At 40.1% G+C, this 20,260-nt stretch overlaps 2 protein-coding genes across 3 annotated transcripts; both read left to right on the plus strand.

Annotated features, from left to right (window-relative positions):
• The first annotated feature begins 278 nt into the window (after window positions 1-278).
• LOC122349751 (serine/threonine-protein kinase D3-like) lies at window positions 279-14,541 on the plus strand. The gene is made up of 18 exons (XM_043245894.1): window positions 279-454; window positions 758-918; window positions 4,141-4,279; window positions 4,665-4,796; window positions 5,931-6,085; window positions 7,034-7,232; window positions 7,761-7,838; window positions 8,284-8,377; window positions 9,064-9,187; window positions 10,219-10,296; window positions 10,399-10,612; window positions 11,085-11,113; window positions 11,224-11,403; window positions 11,490-11,651; window positions 12,447-12,545; window positions 12,790-13,057; window positions 14,024-14,109; window positions 14,238-14,541. Exons 1-18 carry the CDS (start codon window positions 397-399, stop codon window positions 14,409-14,411), a joined length of 2,430 nt encoding a protein of 809 aa, XP_043101829.1. The 5' UTR covers window positions 279-396; the 3' UTR covers window positions 14,412-14,541.
• Window positions 14,542-15,306: 765 nt separating this feature from the next.
• Window positions 15,307-20,011, plus strand: LOC122348857 (copper chaperone for superoxide dismutase-like). Of its 2 annotated transcripts, none has more exons than XM_043244743.1 (8): window positions 15,307-15,376; window positions 16,394-16,466; window positions 16,908-17,045; window positions 17,126-17,300; window positions 17,506-17,566; window positions 18,208-18,285; window positions 19,099-19,202; window positions 19,376-20,011. In XM_043244743.1, exons 1-8 carry the CDS (start codon window positions 15,353-15,355, stop codon window positions 19,527-19,529), a joined length of 807 nt encoding a protein of 268 aa, XP_043100678.1. In that variant the 5' UTR covers window positions 15,307-15,352; the 3' UTR covers window positions 19,530-20,011. The 2 variants fall into 2 exon arrangements, with proteins under 2 accessions (XP_043100678.1, XP_043100679.1); XM_043244744.1 differs by having other exon boundaries at window positions 19,099-19,244; window positions 19,376-19,516.
• The last annotated feature ends 249 nt before the right edge of the window (window positions 20,012-20,260 follow it).

A 20,260-nucleotide genomic window follows, 5' to 3' on the forward strand; every position in this document is an offset into this window, starting at 1 on the left:
TATCTATCTGCATTACTGTCCATCCATCATCCATCATTGGTCCTTCCTATCATTCTGTCTATCTGGCAAGAAACTCCCCAATTGTTCAAAAGCCATCAGTTCTTCATTTGTTGTATATATATTACGTTTCTGCCCATCGTAAAGCTAAAGGGCCAATGACCCCAGTGCTGCCTCGTTCGCCTTGAGCTTCCTGCAGTTTTTAAAGTTCATCAGATAAAGTGTTTGGTGGGCAGCATGTCAGACCCACTCGTGTCACAAGTGTGAGCGTCAACTTCCTGTCTCGGCTGTCTGTCGTTTGTCGGCTGAAGCCTTCGCACAAGGAAGCCAGAGCAGCGGCAGAAGCGTTTGAAACGGGGCTGAGAGATGTGTTAGTTCCACCTCAACAAAGTGAAGAAAATGGCAGCCAACTCAAACCACCGCCCAAAAAGCCTTGACATCAGCAGTCATGTCTTCGGTAAGTTCCTCTTTCAGAGCTTGACTGCATAAACCGTTACTCTTTACGTTAATCTTAGGCAGGGTTCTGCTAGTTTCAGTTGTTTCCTTGCACTTGAAGGAGCCTTTGGGGGCCTCTTCTACAAACACCAAAAGCTTTTAAAGACTTTGTGAAGATGATACGTGCGTAGCAATATACGGTTATAACAGTGTCGCTATAAAGCGCTTCGAGAAACGCCAAGACGGGTGCAGGTGAGCTGTGGTTAACCTGTAAACATCTAAAGGAGCGCCGCTTGATCCGAGTGAACTCTTCTCTTTCTCTCAGGCGCTTTCTCTCTGCTGTCCATGGGGCCCGAGTCCTCCACGCAGGGGCCCATACGAGTCCACTTTCAGATCGGGCTCCTCAAAGAGGACGTACAGGTCCCCGAGGGACACCTCAGCTTCCAACAGGCGAAGCACCTCGCAGCCAAAATCATCGAGAAAAAGGTACCCCAGAACTTCCAGGAACTTATCACTTCTTATTGGGAAAGTGATGCCGAAGCATTAAAGAAATGGTTTACAGCGCTACGTTTGAGCGAACGGTCAAGATGAACTATGGGCGTTATAATCAGTGCTGGGTAGATCGCAATACTGACTACAGGTTACTTGACGAAAAGGTAGTTAGTATCAAAATCTAGGTTAGGCTGCTAACCTAATTAACCTACAGTCATGCAATTGTAAAATACATATATATATATAATATTTTATTTGTTTACCTGCATGTCACTGTGACCAGACCAACATCAGACAACTGTTAATATGCAAACTGTAAAGTTATGGTACTTTATAACACAGTACTTGTACTTGGGAGTACAGTATACTGTACAAGACAGTACTTGTAATATAAAGTGATTTCATGGAAAAGGGTTGGTTTTTATGGTTTAGTGGCCAGTGTTTACCTAGCTGTAATGGTAAACTAATAAGTAGACTGTATGTACATATACAGTATAGTAAAACGCTACCAAAGTTATTCATGTTGTTCCCATGGAAATTCTTCAGAGATGTTTCGTTTGATATCAAATGAGTTTAGCTGACAAACACGTTTGGGAGTCCCAAACAACATCAAAATGACAATGAAGGTTTTTCCAGAAAATGCAATAGTATGTAAAAAAGTTACTGTAATCGGATTGTGAGAATTTTTAAAAGGTAATATTCTCTAATCGCAAGTACCTAACGTTGTAACCTGTAACGTAATAGTTTGTTACCCAGCACTGATTATAAGACGATACATTACAATAGCTTTGAATATTGCAATACGTGTTTAAATGTTGTGCGTCAAGACGCAAACACACCAAATCTGGCGCGCTCTCACTTTCTGATGCTCCCTGATTGAACGAGTGAATGTGTGTCGGAGCTCCGCCTTCCACTGAAACGTTAGGAGTTTGGATAAATGGTGACAGAACTGACAAATTCGGTGAGCTATTCCTGTAAGTGTTCGCTCATTCATGCAGTGTCAGCCAAACACCCACTCCTTAACGGCGTTACTGACAATGACTTGAGTCAAGGCTGATTTCCTCAGGAGAAAGGTCAAGACGGCCCGTGCGAGCCACTGCTGGACTGCTGTCTCTCTCTCTCTCTCCAGAATCAACAAAGGCACCTTTTCAGCCTTTCTGTTTTAAAGAGGAACGTTAGCGGGACGCACGGCTTCATTAAATGTGAATACTAACCGCGGTGTTAATCGTTATCAGTGTTTTCAGGCACCACACTGAGTATGAACGACAGCGACGCTTATCTTTTTTTTTTTTTTTTTTTTTAATGATTTGAAGTATTCTCACTTCTGTGTGTTAGTGTGAAGATGCTACTGAATTAATACCACTCACACACACAGACACACACACACACACACACACTCATCAGTATCGCCGCCTCTCTGTTTGTCCGCTGTGGTTCACAGCATGTGCATGTAACTTTCCGACCACAGACTCTTCCCCTAACACACAAACACACCTTTTTCTCAGCTTGACCTTCTTATATAGCCATTTCCACTGCAGTGGGACAGGATCATTTCACACAAACACACACACACACACACACACGCGCACACACACACGCGCACACACACACACACACACACACACACACACACTCCCTTGTAAATGCTCATTGATCTCGCTGAACGTCATTGGTGTGCATTAGAGACATGCACGTACGCACAGATCACTGCCTACGTTACAGTTATATAAAATCGTTTCATTTATCTCAGAAATGTGGTATAGGTTTTATAAAAGTTGCACCATTTTTGTTTTTATGAAACAAATCGCTTCAAGGGGTTTGTTTCTCGCATCCAATCGTACGCGGTTATGATCCTGCAGCTGGTCAGTTTTTTCGTGTTTCCAATCCGCAAATATTTAGATCAGGGCCGTCCGAACTCGTTCACGGAGAGCCGATGTCCTGCAGAATTGATGTCGGACATAATGTCGGACATAATGTCGGACAGACGCCGCATTTCGGTTGTTGGCGTTGACTTAACGTGGGATTTCGGTTACACAGCCTACTGGCGTCTGTTTTTTGGACATTTATTTAACACTGACATCAGTCGTTGAATTTACGTTGAATTCTGTTCACCTGAGGTCGCAACCAAAACGTAACCAAATAATAAAAATAGACGCGTGTCTGGGATAAACAAAGATATGCGAACTAAATGCAAGTTTGGCCTTTTGCAATGCATCCACCTCAATGTTTCGGTTGGAAACGGTGCGAAATTATAAAACGTTTGAAATACGAAAGCAATACACTAAATGGTGAAGTGTTTCGATTGAAATCGCGTTGCGTCATCAAAACGGTGCGTGGCGAATTTGGCCTAGTGCATGCTAAATGCAAAATACGTTCAGAAAAAACCTAAACGATGAGCTGATGAGCTGCGATGCACTGGAGGAAACGAAACCCGTTGAACTCGAGTAAATGTCAGCGTGGAAGCATCCGATCCCGCACTTAACCTCGAGAGGCTCCCAGAAGCTCCGGCGGTCCGAAAAAAAACGAGGCGAACACCTCGGGCTCGGGCCGCGCCACAACAAAGAGACACCCCGACCAGCCCGCGAGCGACCGGCGCCGCGCTAACGTGTGTGTGATCGGCCGCTTCTCACACCTTTCAAGTGGGACTGACACCCTCAACCCCCGATCTGTGGCACGCAGAAACCGGCTCATTATTCTCCATTAAGATCTGCTTTTGCTTCCGCGTTTGTCATGTGTTTAAATTGAAAGAGAGCGAGGGAGCGCGTGTTTGCTGAGCTTCCTGAGTCTCGTCTCAGACAGGAAGTCGATTGTGTTTGAAGTCGAGGTGGAAGAAGAAGGCCTAATTTACAAAGAGATCGCTGTGAGCTTATCAAGTCATTGCTGTGATGGTGAGAAGTTACTGTAAAAGATACTGTAATCCCGCGTGCACATTTATTATTGATTGATTCATTAATTGATTGAACTATATCAATCAATCAATCAATCAATCAATCATTTTTATTTATATAGCGCTTTTAACAACACAGGTTGCATCAAAGCACTGTATAATATTTCACATAATGTCAACATTTTGTTATGCTTTTCTGTCATTTTTATTGTGTGTGTGTGTCTCTGTGTGTGTGTGTGTGTCTGTGTCTGTGTGTGTGTGTGTGTGTGTGTGTGTGTGTGTGTGTGTGTGTGTGTGTGTGTGTGTGTGTGTGTGTGTGTGTGTGTAAGGCTCCAGAGTGCAGTGGTGTCGGTCTCGAAGAGAAGCTGCTGTTATTCAGACACGAGCCAAACACAGAACAGATCTTACAGAGACTCTCTGAAAAACACGACATACGCAACGGAGACCTGGTGGAGGTGGTGCTCGCTGGTCAGTTAACACACAGACACACACACAGACACACACATACACAGACACACACAGACACACAGACACACACACAGACAGACATACACACACATACACACACACACACAGACACACACATACACAGACACACACATACACACAGACACACACACACAGACAGACAGACACACACATACACACACACACACACACACACACAGACAGACAGACACACACACACACACACACACACACACACACAGACAGACAGACAGACACACACACACACACACACACACACACAGACACACACACAGACACACACACAGAGACACACATATACACAGACACAGAGACACACACACACTGCAGGTGATGCTGACAGCTGTCAATCACGTGGTTCTAGGAACAGCTTCAGTGATGGAGACGAAGTACCGTCCTCACTCTCTGGCCGTTCACTCGTATCGCTCACCTACGTTTTGTCACTACTGCGGTGAGATGTTGTGGGGACTTGTCCGGCAGGGTCTCAAATGTGAAGGTATGACTATTTTATTTTATAAATATTTATTGTTTTTTTATTTTATTTGCTTTGTTTCTGTGGCATTACGTTACACTTGTGCAGCTGTACTGAATACTGCATGCTATAACATTTAATCTTATGCGAAAAAATACATTTAATTTTATTGCTTGTTCATTTGTTTATATAATTATCATTTTTATATTTAATATTTCTGCTCAAATAAATATTATCTATGACATTATGTTTGGTTTTACTCTTTTTGCGTACGGAAATGTGAAGCTACAGCTGTGCTCAATATTTAAAATGCCAGAAAAAAACATTAACCTTACACCAAATTTTTATTTAATGTGCATGTTTATTATGATATTTATTATTTAATATATAATATTTATATTCTAAATGATATGTATGAATATTTACTAAGACCTCATTTTATTTTATCTTAAGCTACAGCATATATATATATATTTTTTTTTTTTAAATAATTAAAATATATATAAATTAAAATATAATTAATAAAATTAATTCATAAATTGTCAGTCTTTTTGCATTAGAAAGTTATTGTTGCATAACACTGAAATATAAAAGTCCTATATATAATATTTACACTTTATTGCATATATGTTACATAAATGTATTTATTATGTATACTTGAGTATATTAATTACATAAAACATTTTGTTAAATATATATTTATTTTTAATTATTTCATATTTAGATTTTTTTATTTATTTATAAATATTCTGTTTAAAATCTTAGTCTATTTATTCATGGTTTTTTTTACATTGTGATGTTGAAATGCTTTTGCTGTCAAATATATTTGCATATAAATATAGACGTGAACATTTTAAAACGATATACTGTATGTGCATATAAACATACACCGGAAAAAGTCTAATTTCGTCCGCTATTAATCATTTGACACCGCAACTTAAAATGCAATAAAATAAGACACATACAGAATATTTATATTTTAGCGCTAAACTATCTAAAATGAACATATATGTATATAAGTTTCACAATTTCTGCTGTTTGGCAGCCTATTTTTGTAGTTGCATGCTGTTTGTTGTATGCTGGTATGTAGTTTAACCTCTTAAGAGATTTTCCAGGAGAAAAGGTGAAGTGTGTGAGAGTGTGTCTTTGTCTCTGCAGGCTGCGGTCTGGATTTCCACAAGCGCTGTGCCTTTAAGTTACCCAACGACTGCTCTCGTGTGTATCGCCGCTGCGGCCCGAGTCTGTCCCTGTTCCCTCCGGGGCGGCCCCGGACCCCGGCGCTCTCCAATCACACCGGCGGGAGTCTGGAGGAGGTGAGCGTCCCAAACAAAAGCTATACACTCCCCAAAGACTCCTACAGCAATCAATGCGGCTAATGAAGCCCCGCCTTCTGAGCAAAAAGAGCCAATGAGGACTCTCTTCATATGTTTGCATGAAAGACCAAAAGCGTCATTATAAAAGTCTACAATGTTGCTGCACGTGAAATATAACACGCATAACATTTAATAAATAGTTTTTACTCATTGATTATTTATCACCCCAAACCACTTCCTCTGTCTGTCCGCCATTCTCGGGTGTCTGCCATGTTTGTAGTTTTTTTCCTCAAACTGTTACGCATGTTTGTAGTTCTACACGAATCCTAGTTCACCGCGCGATATGTTGTGGGCAATATTAGCGATTTAATGTGCGAATCGATCTCAGTTACTACATTAATTTCATCCGGGAATCTATAGCCGTTTGAGCAAAATAAACAACATTTATCACCCAACATTTATTCCTCTGTCTGTCCGCCGGTCTCGCGTGTCTGCCATGTTTGTAGTTTTTTCAAACTTTTACGCATGTTTGTAGTTCGCATGTTCTGGGCAAAATTAGCGGTTTAGTGTGAAAACCGATCTCAGTTACTACATTAATTTCTATAGCGTACTTTTTTTTTTTTTTAACATACTACGATTTAGTACATACTACGATTTAGTACATCCATCCTAAATAGTATTAGTACAAATACTATTTAGGATGGATATTACGTTTTATTGCACTTTTTAATAGCAAAATAAACAACATTTATGATCAGGCGGTTATATATTGCTGATTTCAAAGATTCACGGTTTTGGATAATTTGATGCTCCTGTCGCTTTAAAAAGAGATTTTTAAAGTGACACCTTCCTTTTTTTGGTCTCCTATATGTATGCGTGTATGATACTGTGTGTTTCACTTGTCTATAAAGCCATTTCGTGCCCTGAATGTGTCTCTGTGTGCCTCAGATCAGCATGTCGAAGCCGTCCCGCTCGCGGCCGCCGTCCTGGGTCGACGTGCCGGTGTCCGTGGGGCTGTCGGAGGGGAAGGAGGCCCGGCCCCGGGTCCCTCACACCTTCCACATCCACAGCTACACCAAACCCACCGTCTGCATGCACTGCTTCCGGCTGCTCAAGGGCCTCTTCCGACAGGGCATGCAGTGCTCCGGTAAACAGTCCAGTGCTTCATTAAAGGGACAGTTCACCCAAAAATGAGAATTCTGCCGTAACTGTGACCCTACATAGACAGCTGGGGGGGATTCAAGAAAAAACACGGTTAATTTAACCCTCGGTTGATCGACCCAAACCTTGCTTCCTCGACGCACAGATGGAAACGGAGGCCAAGACATTGTTTTCAATGGTCATGCATGCATAAGTGATATATAAATGCTTAAATGCTTGATGTAAGTTATATCTTACTGATGCAATAAGATCTATTTTTATTTCACTTTTTGTTTGTTTCATGGGTCTGGACCGACGTGAAGGTGACTAATTAATGGCAGCGTGCTCATTTCGGGGTGAACTGACTCTTTAAAGGGGCGGCAGAAACACGCCCTCATCTTGAGAGCTCCGCCCCACGCTCCTCCCCCGCCGCGAGCGGATACGCCCCTCGCCGGTGATTGGCTGGAAGTGTGTTTTGGTGCGCTTTCTCGTAACTTCTCTTTAGAAACGACTCTTTCTCCGTGTTTCTCTCCAGACTGTAAGTACAACTGTCACCGCAGGTGTATGTCTCTGGTTCCTCCTGAGTGTAACGGTGAGAAAGCAAACGGAGAAGGTCAGTTTGATTATGTATGCATCAAACATTTCATTGCTTATTAATTATATAATATTTATATTTATTGTGCAATTATTTAAATATGTCTACATTGCTATTTTTACACATGCCGAACACCTACGTTTATATTATGTTTACAAAAGGCTCACCGTGCATTTGCGTGAGTTATCTCTTTCTGGCTGATTAAGTGTACTCCCGCAGTTATCCAAAAGCTAATTTATTAAAGTGCAATACTTTTATGCATTGAGGGTAAATTAAATTGGCCAATTTGGAGTGTTTTATTTATTGGTTTTCTGCAAAAAAACATACGAATCAGCGCAGCTGTTGCTAATGAACAGATTAATAAAGAGCAAAGACAGGCAAGTGCTCAGAATGAAACACTGTATCATATATCATTATATGCTGTGGGTGTTGTTGTCGTAAAGGGAGTGTACTGTATTTTCAGAGCCCGATGAGAACATGAAAGTGGTCACGTTCAACGATCTGTACGAAGAGCTGCGGTATAAAGACCCTCCGGCCTCAGACGTGACCCCCCTGCAGTAAGAATCCACACCACACCTGATCCTGAACACAGACTGAGCTCAGGTGCTCACCTCGTGTGTGTGTGTGTGTGTGTGTGTGTGTGTGTCTGTGTGTGTGTGTGTCTCTGTCTGTGTGTGTGTGTGTGTGTGTGTGTGTGTGTGTGTGTGTGTCTGTCTGTGTGTGTGTGTCTCTGTCTGTGTGTGTGTCTGTGTGTGTGTCTGTGTGTGTCTGTGTGTGTGTGTGTGTGTGTGTGTGTGTCTGTGTGTGTGTGTGTGTGTCTGTGTGTGTGTGTGTGTGTGTGTGTGTCTGTGTGTCTGTGTCTGTGTGTGTGTCTGTGTGTGTGTGTGTGTGTGTGTGTGTGTGTCTCTGTGTGTGTGTGTGTGTGTGTGTGTGTGTGTGTGTGTGTGTCTGTGTCTGTGTGTGTGTGTGTCTGTCTGTGTGTGTGTGTGTGTGTCTCTGTCTGTGTGTGTGTCTGTGTGTGTGTGTGTGTGTGTGTGTGTGTGTGTGTGTGTGTGTCTGTCTGTGTGTGTGTGTGTCTGTCTGTGTGTGTGTGTGTGTGTGTCTGTCTGTGTGTGTGTGTGTCTCTGTCTGTGTGTGTGTGTGTCTGTCTGTGTGTGTGTGTGTGTGTGTGTCTGTCTGTGTGTGTGTGTGTCTCTGTCTGTGTGTGTGTGTGTCTGTCTGTGTGTGTGTGTGTGTGTGTCAGGCCGTGTTTCAGCAGTAATATTCCTCTGATGAGAGTGGTGCAGTCGGTCAAACACAGCAAGAGGAGAAACAGCGGGGTGCTGAAGAAAGGCTGGTTAATCCATCACACCAACACCGACACGCTGGTGAGACGCTCTTATTCATGCCTAGATTATTATTAGATATTTTTTAGCGCTGTCAAACGAGTAAAGTTTTCGTTTATATATATATTATGTATATTTATTAAGTATAGATAAATACACACACATACAGTATATAAAACACTTTATGCATTTCTATATTTAAATTCTTATATTTTATATTATACATAAATATATTTAATATATACATATATAATATTTAAAAATATATAAATGCATGAAATTAGATATATATATATATATATATATATATATATATATATATATATATATATATATATATATATATATATATATATATATATATATATATATATATACATTAGAAATATACATGGTATACACACATGTATTATGTAAACAAACTTTTATTTGATGCAAACAAATGCGATTGTTTGACAGCAATAATCTTTTTATTTGCATATTTTTATATGCATTTTTATTTATGAATATTTATTTAGGGTTGGTGTCAGCAAGATACTATTACAGTTTTTATTAATGCTTTTGATTCATTATATTTTTATTTTGACTTTTTTTATTTTAAGTTTTAACCATTTTTCATCATTATTTTTATTTATTACAATTATTATTATTAATATACGTGTATATATTTAGTTGATTTGATATTGATTTGGTTGTATTTTGACAGTTTTTTTTTTTTCATTTTAATTTGTATGTTTTTTTTGTCATCTTTATTATTTAATTTTTGTTTTAGTACAATTGTTTTGTTTTAGTTTTGGCTAACCCCAACAGCTCTACTGAATGAGACTTTATTCATTTGCTCAAACAGTACAGTAAAATATTCTCATATATCATTATAATCTAAATTAAACGTTTGCTTTTTGAACATACTTGATAATGCAATTTATTCCTGTGACGAAAACCACATTTCTTCGGTATCACATAATTTAATACATTTTTTTCAGCATTCTTTGTATTGAATATTCATAAATAAATCATCAGTTTGAAACGGAAATATTTAGTAACGTTAAAATCCTTTGCGCTCTTCTTTGCAGAGAAAACGTCACTACTGGGTATTAGATGGGAAAAGCGTCACTCTGTACCCGAACGAAATCAGCACTAAGTACTATAAGGTTTGCAAGTCTTCATAATGCGAAATAGGGCAACGTTTGACACGTGCTTCGTCTTAGGGCTCTCCTGGAGTTATTGACGCGGTTAAATGCGCTTGATTTCAGGAGATTTCTCTCTCGGAGGTGCTGCAGGTCCGAGGTCCGGCTCAGCTCGGGGTCCCGGTGCTGGAAGGCGGCAGCGCGCCGTCGTTCGAGCTGGTGACGGGGTCTCTGGTGTACTGCGTGTTTGCGGAGGAGGACGGCCCTTCGTGGGAGTCGGCTCTCGGTCAGGCCCTCAGGCCGGTTCAGGGCACCGCGTGCCACGACACACACAACACCGGTTAGAGCGATCGCCCGCCAGCCCGATGAGTGTGCTCTTACTTCATAAAACCTGACCCCCGAGATGTGGATGAGTTTGCTGCTTCATCGGATTTGGAGAAATGCAGTGAATGGGTGCCATCAGAACGAGAGTCCAAACAGCGGATAACAAAAGCCACTCCAATCCACTCCAAAAGTCATCTTGTGTGAATCAGGAGAGAGATCTGCATTGGGTTTCGATGCGAGAGGACAACAGGAGATGGATTTTTTTTCACCGTAAGAAGCCTTATTATGGATTCTGGACTCAAAAGCGACGAAATCCAGATGTCTTGATGGATTTGTGTAGCTTTTCTCTTCACAAGACATCTTGTCCGGGCTCTCGTCCCGACGGCACCCATTCACTGCATTGCTGCAACAGCGAATCAAACCCATCCACGTCTACGGTTCTCGTGTTGTCCACGATGCCTACTAAACGACATCTCCTCTCTTGTCAGATGACGGAAAGAACGGCGACGAGACCCAGGTGAGACTCAACCATTCATCATTAAAACTCTTCTGAAGTGACCGCTGTGTTTGAAAGAGGGGGTGAAGCGTCCGTGTGTGTGTGTGTGTGTGTGTGTGTGTGCGTCGCAGGACATCGGCGAGCTCTATCAGATCTTCTCGGATGAAGTGTTGGGTTCGGGTCAGTTCGGGGTGGTTTACAGAGGCGCTCACCGCCACACGGGCCGCCCGGTCGCCGTTAAAGTCATCAATAAAACACGATTTCCCATCAAGCAGGAGGAGCAGACCAAAAACGAGGTCTCCATATTGCAGGTACGAGGTCGAGACGCCACGCTCCACGCAGTTCCAGCTCTTGTTTTTTGGTTTTCGTCTTTTTATCGTCTGTGCGTGTGTTTCAGAGACTGTCTCATCCGGGAATCATTCATTTAGAAGGGATGTTTAAGACCATGGAATATACTTTTGTTGTGATGGAGAAGCTCCACAGTGACATGTTGGAGATGATCTTATCTCACGAGAACGGCCGTCTGACTGAACGCACCACCCGCTTTCTAGTGACTCAGGTACAGAAGCTTGCTCTTAAAACACGATCTTAGCCCCAGTTCTGGAAGGAACCTGCTCATGAAGGTTGGTAAGCTGTGTTCTAGCTCGTACATCTTTAATAAGCAGAAGAATGTTGCTTATTCCTGTGATAAAAGCTGTCACTTGATCCTTCAGATAACTGCTGATTTGCTGCTTAATTTGCTTAAAATATCTTTTCGCCTTAAAGAGATGAAGGTTTCAAGGCGAGGGGGTTTGCAGCGATGCCATAGAAGAACCATGTTTGGTTCCTTTCAGCGAACAGTTCTTAAAGGAACATTGTTTTCTTGGCACGAAGAACTTTTTAATCCTCTAACGAATATTTTTCCGAGATTAAGGAGAAGCATAGAGATGCTCGTAAAAAAGCGTGGAACCTTTTCGTTTCACAGAAGGCTCTCTACGGTGGAAAAGGTTCTTCAGATTATTAAAATGATTTTCCCTCTAAGACGAAATGGTTCTTTTAGGAACTGTTCACTTGAGATATTCTTTCCCTCTTAAAAATGAAGATGCTTAAAAGGTTCTTCACAGCAATGCCATAGAAGAACCAATCAGTCAAAGTTTCTTTAAAGAACTCTTTCTTACCTTTTTATGATTGGAGAAACATTTTTTGGCCAGAAAGAAGCTTTTGTAAAACAAAGGTTCTTCAGATTTCAAAGGTTCTTTTTGGAATCATTTAGATATTCATTTGAACCAATGGAGTTATTAAGGTCTTCTGTGGCTTTGCTGCGAAGCCCTTTGTTCTTAAGAGTGTTTGGTCTGATCTGTGGTTGGTGTTGAAGGTTCTGGAGGCTCTGAGGTACCTTCACATGAGGGACGTAGCACACTGTGACCTGAAACCTGAAAACGTGCTGCTGGCTTCACCTGAACCATTTCCTCAGGTCTGACTCTGTCACGTACGGCTCAAGATTTCCAGTGTTTTTGACACTCAAGCTGATGTGTAAAACGAAGATATTTTTTTAATCCTTATAAGAGTTTAAACAGTTGAGCACAGTGCTAGAAAACCGAATGCGCAACAAACGCATGCGACGCAAGTCGCTCTGCACGAAGTTGTTTGCTAAACGCAATAAATGCGCGAATGTAGAAAGAGTCATTTGGATCGTCCTGAATGTGTCTGCGTTTCAGGTCAAACTGTGCGACTTCGGTTTCGCTCGTATCATCGGGCAGAAGTCGTTCCGGCGCACTCTCGTCGGGACGCCTGCGTATCTGGCCCCGGAGGTCATCTGCAGTAAGGGCTACAACCGCTCTCTGGACATGTGGTCTGTGGGTGTGATTTTATACGTCAGCCTGAGCGGGACGTTCCCTTTCAACGAGGACGAGGACATCAATCAGCAGATCACCAACGCTTCCTTCATGTATCCGCGCCAGCCGTGGTCCCTCATCTCACTGGAGGGTAAGAGAGCATGTGTCGCATGCAGCACAGGTATATCTGGAGCAATAGCATCTAGACACTGCATGGGTCAAAATTACTTTCATGCCAAAAATCATTAGGACGTTAAGATCAGGTTCTGTGAAGATATGTTGTAAATTTCCTTCCAGAAATATATAAAAACGTATTTTTTTATTAATAGTATGCATTGCTAAGAACTTCATTTGGGCAACTTTAAAGGCGATTTTCTCAGTTAATTTTTTGCACGCCAGTTTAAACATTTTCAAATTGTTGTATCTCAGCCAAATATTGCCTTATCAAAACTAACCATACACCAATAGAGAGCTTTTCAGATGATGTGTAAATATGAATAAAATATATAATATATATTATACACACACACATATATAGGGTTAGGTTAGGTTAGTATATATATATATATATATATATATATATATATATATATATATATATACTAGTTACTTTTTTTGTTGATATGCATGTATGTGCATTTATTTGTGTGTGCCATTTTAGACAGAGTTCATTTTGAATTTTTCATCTTTTTACTGAGCATGATTAGAAAAGGCTAAATTGTTTAAAAAACGAAAAATATACGATCTACAATGAGGTAGCCTTCAGTCATGTCTAAACATAAAACATGAATACTGCATTCATTCAATAATACGAAATAGTTTTTTTCCTAATATTTCTCTTTTTATATTAAAATAAACGTTAGAGGAAATCCTTACATAAAATATTGCATATCAACTAAAATCAGATGTATTTTCTTTGTTTTGTATAAAAGGTAATTGGCAGTATTGTGATTGTTTTTATTAAATTAAATTGCAAGTTGCGTTTGAGAAAATTTGCATGTATAAAAGCGGCGATCATTTAGTTGCTGTCGTTTAAATTCCATGCAAGAAATGCACATGGTTTTGCTTCCCAAGGGAGGAATACCTTTCTGTTGACTGGTTTCTCTCTGTCCCTCAGCGGTGAATCTGATCAATAACCTGCTGCAGGTGGTGGTGAGACGCAGGTTCAGTGTCGGCAAAGCCATGGGTCATCCTTGGTTTCAGGTCTGGCGACTTATTCTTAAATCAAGCCAAACCCAAAACATGCATGACCTGCAAAAGCAGATTTCAGGGCACTGGCTGCGCGTGCACAGTGACTGATGCGCACGTGGTGTGTTTGTCCCCCGCTGCAGAACTTCCAGATGTGGTGTGACCTGCGTGAGTTCGAGCAGAGGATGGGATGCCGCTATCTCACGCACGAGGCGGATGACGAGCGCTGGAGGTCCCACGCTCTGGAGAAAGGACTCCGTTTACCACGACATTTAGCAGCAGACGCCGAGCAGAAACAGCAGCCGTCGGACACTTAGATTTCACTCGAACATTACTGTGAATACTGTATTACATCAGCAACTTTGTGTATATGCTTTGTTGTATATCTAATTATTTCGGTGCGCTTTGATAAGCTGAGATATTTTCAAATAAAATAAGAAAAAAGAACGGTGTTGAGTTTGTTCGATTGATTTTCAGGAACTGTGAGGGCCTTGTTACGTTAATAGTGTGCAATAGTTGTTAAATAATTAACATGTTTCTCATGGAATAACTCTAGATGAATTCTCGATCTCATAGGGCGTTACGGCCGGGGAGCAAGAAAACACACAGAGACGTATATATCCTTACTCCAGACTTTATTCCCAAAATACAATGGTTTATATAGATGTTTTAGAGGGGAGTTTGACCCCTCTAGCCAATGAAACGAAAGATGGCACATGTTGTATACATGCCAAAAGATATGTACTTATATAATGTACTTATTAAGATATCAAAAGGAAGTTAAGAACATATAAGGAACACTTTTGGACACAGAAAAAGGGCGGAAAGTGTCCATGTGGGAACGCAATAAAGAACCAGAGTTGTAGAGAGGACAAGGACATGAGGATCTCCCAGAGGAGAGTGTGTCAAAATCTAACATTAGTGTAACAATAATACATTACGAATTAATAAAAACTTATACAAGTATATATGCTTTATACTTTGTTTAGTCAGTTAGCAGTTAGCACTATAGCAACAAAAACAAAAGCAACAAAGCGCTATGACAAGTCTCAGCTTAACACTTTGGAGGGTTTGTGATTAGAAATAGCATTAGTGTTGCTATCAGGTTACTTCCAGTTAAAGTTGTCAGTTCTAGATCACGTATTTGGTGATATTATATTTTGTTCGGTTTTGGATCGTTTTTCCGGGGCTTTTATTTTATAACATTTTTGTGAGCGCGGAACTTCCGCTTGCGTCAGTGCAGGCGCGCGCCGCAGAGATGGACACAAACAGAGCAGCGAAGGTGTGAATATGAGCATTTAAAAAACAATAAGCTTTAATTACGTTTTTAAATGCGAGGCTGGGCTCAATTAAAGCGTTGTACAGTAATATCAGTGTGAAGAACAACGTCATATTTATGTTTCGATTATATTCGATGATGTTATTCACCTCTTCATGCCGTTTAGGTCTTGCGCTTTATATTTATTTCGACTTTTTGGAAAATGCCAAACACTTATTATAGTTATTATAGTTACTTATTATAGTTTTTAATGTCTGCATTTAGGCTGGCATTGACCTAATTATTATTCATGTAGTATATTATGAACACAGTTAACACATTTATGGGTAAAATACAATACAATAGGTGCAATGCGGCTTTAAGTTGTTACCGTTTTCCAGCCAAAAAGTTTTCTGTTTAAATTAATTGCGATTTTGCTATTGTTTCCCCCGAGCCAGAGATAAATATCACAAAATTTCCGCTGATTTTTTTTTACCACTAAAATGTCATTCAGTGTAACATCAATCAATTCATGACGCATTAAAAGACAAATCACCAGTAATTTGCTATAATTTTACATTTTTTGAGATGTGCCACTCTCCAAGGTTTTGCCCATTTGTCAGTAAGATATTTTAGCTCTGTTAAAACGCAATAAAACCTTTGCTTCCTTATTCTTTAATATATATATATATATATATATATATATATATATATATATATATATATATATATATATATATATGTACAAGTCAGAATGCGTATTTTTACATAAATATTGTGTTGCATTGACAATGCAACATTATTTCGACCGAATTTTGACGTTTTATTCAACTTATTAAGAATGGAATAGAATAGAAACTGTATATGTGTGTGTGATATTTTAGGTACTTTTTAATAAATGTGCATCAGTGATGACTCCACGGACATTAGCATTTAAAATAAAATCAGAATGATGTCTAGCAATTACTTAACTATACACACGTATACGTTTATGTGCGTTCATCTTTTAAAGCTGTCCGTGTTACCCGTGTTTTTGCGCAGCTGGAGTTTGCGGTGCAGATGTCGTGCAGCAGCTGTGTGAACGAAGTGAAGGGCGTCCTGGAGAAAGAACCGGGTGAGCGACCAGGAAAGCTTTTCTGCTTCATCCAAAAGATCGGATGCAGTATCTGAACTCAGTGTGTGTGTGTCTGTGTGTGTGTGTGTGTGTGTGTCTGTGTGTGTCTGTGTGTGTGTCTGTGTGTGTGTGTCTGTGTGTGTGTGTGTGTGTGTCTGTGTGTGTGTCTGTGTGTGTGTCTGTCTGTGTGTGTGTGTGTGTGTGTGTGTCTGTGTGTGTGTGTGTGTGTGTGTGTGTGTGTGTGTGTGTGTGTGTGTGTGTGTGTGTGTGTGTGTGTGTGTGTGTGTGTGTGTGTGTGTGTGTGTCTGTGTGTGTGTGTGTGTGTCTGTGTGTGTGTCTGTGTGTGTGTCTGTCTGTGTGTGTGTGTGTGTGTGTGTGTGTGTGTCTGTGTGTGTGTGTGTCTGTGTGTGTGTGTGTGTGTGTGTGTGTGTGTGTGTATAGGAGTCGAGGCGGTGCACGTGGATCTGTCTCAGGAGCAGGTTCTGGTGGAGACGGCGCTCAGCTCTCTTGAGGTTCAGGGTCTGATTGAGAGCACAGGCAGACGGGCCGTACTGAAGGGGATGGGCGGCTCAGAGACGGGTGAGACTCGGGGACTGTGAGCGTGAAGGCTGTGAGCGGGCCTGACTCCTCGTGTGTGTGTGTGTGTGTGTGCTCGTCAGACCTGGGTGTTGCCGTGGCGATGGTCGGCGGGGCGGGGCCGGTGCAGGGCGTGGTCAGGTTCCTGCAGCTGTCACCCGAGCGCTGTCTGATCGACGGGACGATCGACGGCCTGACGCCCGGAGCTCACGGCCTGCATGTGCACGAGCTGGGCGACCTGACGCAGGACTGCACGAGGTACCCCGACCCTTCACCTTTGACCCCAGGAGAGGCACCCATCAGGGTTTAAAAGCGTGAAATCTGAGCTCTGCGTGATGCTCTGGCGACCGTGTGTCAGACTGAAGCTCTCCTGAAACTAAACTGCATCATCTGTGGCTGAGATCAGAGAAATACTAACGGCTCCTGATACCAGCGTGACTTTATCTTGTGTTCTGTGTCTCAGCTGTGGAGATCATTTCAATCCGTTCAGGAAACAGCATGGAGCTCCGCAGGATTCAGAGAGGGTGCATTCAGTCTCTACATCTCTGTTTTATAACCATTAGCTTAACAAAAAAGAAACGTTTTAAAAATGTTGTATTTTACGGTACAGTGTCCAAAAACTATGAAAGCTAATATATGCATTTAATTTACTATTTAATTGATTTAATAACTGTACTTTTTAATAATATTACTATTATTATTATTTATTTAACTTGATTATATAATCTCTCTCTCTCTCTATATATATATATATATATATATATCAAATTATGTAATATTATATACAGTTAAGTGATATGTTAATGTAATAGAATTACAAGTAATAGAAGATACGTTTTATATATATATATATATATATATATATATATATATATATAAAAACGTTAGTATAGTTGTTATTATTTCATATATTAATGTTTATTTGTTTAATAAAACAAGCAAATATGTATTTTTAATTTTATTTACAATAAATAATTCGATATTATTTACATGCATATATAACGTATTAATAATGAACGCATTATTTATTCATGTTTATAACATTTTATATTACTTTTATTAATTTTTTTTTTTTTTTTTTTTTTTTTTTTGTGCGTGTAAGTTTTGGGGTTGAATGCGTTCTCTCCTGCTCTGGAGTGATGCTGTGTTTCTGTCCGGTCTCCAGCATGTAGGAGATCTGGGGAACATTCGGGCTGGTCCTGACGGCAGAGCTTCCTTCCGGGTAGAAGACTCTGAGATCAAGGTAATGAAGATCCTGTGTGCTGTATGTGTTTAGATGTACAGTAATTACATAAAGCCTCTGTTAATTACACTTTAACTAACTTCTCTGTCGCTGCGTTCAGGGTCAAACAATGATGCACCGATCCCATGCAAAAAAGATAATCGCCATATATCTTCATTTCAGTATTAATAACACACCAGACCTTACATTTGTATTCCTGTCTGTATCCCAGAGGGGTTTGTTCATATTTAATGGTATTCCCCCCCAAAGACGTCTGTAAGATCTTTTGACTCCACTATTAAATAAGACTTTTAAAACGGACTTCATCCACAGTGTTTAGATCTCTCTTTTAGAATCGTATGAAAATGATCGTATTTCATTAAACGGTGCCTAATGTGCATATTTAAACTTAATATCTAAAAGAAAAAGTTTGACCTTTTTCACCTGCAGTGTCTCGCCTTCATTTAAAATCTAAAAGATTAATAAAAACTAGTTTAACTTGGAGGACTTAAACAACTAATACTGAGATAAAATTGATAAAAACTAAAGATATATTTAAAAAAATTCTAAAAATAATAATATAAAAATTATATTAATAATACAAAAATATAATAATAATAATGGAAAAACGCACAAAAAAACACAATTTGAACTCAGAAAATACAGAAAATATTTTATAAATATTATATATATATATATATAAACAGTTAGATTAAAAATCTGAACTAAATCCACAAAAGCGTGCCAGTCTCTGGATCTGATTCACACGCTGTATCTAGTTTCTCACCGAAGGCAGGAAGCGCTTCATTCTGACGTCACGTGTTTCTCCTGCAGGTGTGGGATGTGATTGGTCGGTCTCTGGTGGTGGATTCTGGGGAGGACGATCTGGGCCGTGGGAATCACCCGCTGTCCAAAATAACAGGAAACTCTGGAGAGAGGTGAAGGGCGACCAAAACATCAGCCAGACGTGTGGAGAGTCTGTGTGTGTTTAATACAAATCGTTTGAAAGCGCTCGGCGCTCTTGATATCTATCGTCTGTGATGTGGTCCGGTGGACCGTGTGTGTGTGTGTGTGTGTGTGTGTGTGTGTTTAACGCCCGCTCCTCTCTCAGGCTGGCCTGTGGAATCATCGCCCGCTCCGCCGGCTTGTTTCAAAACCCCAAACAGATCTGTGCCTGCGATGGAGTGACGCTGTGGGAGGAGAGAGAGCGGCCCATCGCTGGGAAAGGACGGAAAGCCGCTGACGCCCCGACCGCCCACCTGTGACCGGACCTTCCCGCGGACCAATCAGAGCCAGTGGATGTGCAGCCAAATATATCTGTAATCATCGCAGCCGTCCTGTCATGCTTCATGTCTGATTCGACTTTAATTTCGAATATAATATTGTGCTATGACTGATAAAAAAAAAAGCTAAAACGTTTCTGGAAAGGGTCATTTTTAAATAAAGGATAATATAGAATAAAAAAAATTTATAAATGCAATATTGTTAGTTATTTACAAAGTGTTTGTGTTATTAAAAATAATAATAATAATGGCAATGATGAAAAAGCACTTAATATTTACACAAAATATTTTTTATTAATTACATATCAGCCAGACGTTAATCAGAATTTCTCGTTCTTAGAAACAAGCTCTTCAGCGGAAATATAAAGCGTCTTCATTTAAAGCGTGTGATTTATTTTTTTTTGTATGATTTGTAATGATAGTTTTACAAATATTTTATTAAAAACAAAATAACATCACCTGAAGTTAGCGCCTGTTTTGTTTTGTCTTTTACATTCCCACTAACGAAATATTGAACGGGTTAAAATGATTTTCTTTCATGCCAAAAACCATAAGGATATTAAGTAAAGAGAATGTTTCATCAAGATATTTAGTAAATTACTAATATATATATATATATATATATATATATATATATATATATATACACACACACACACATTATATATACACATTATGTATATGTGTGTGTGTGTGTGTGTGTGTGTGTGTGT

This window comes from Puntigrus tetrazona, chromosome 7 (assembly GCF_018831695.1).
Source record: "Puntigrus tetrazona isolate hp1 chromosome 7, ASM1883169v1, whole genome shotgun sequence".
NCBI classification, from domain to species: domain Eukaryota; kingdom Metazoa; phylum Chordata; class Actinopteri; order Cypriniformes; family Cyprinidae; genus Puntigrus; species Puntigrus tetrazona.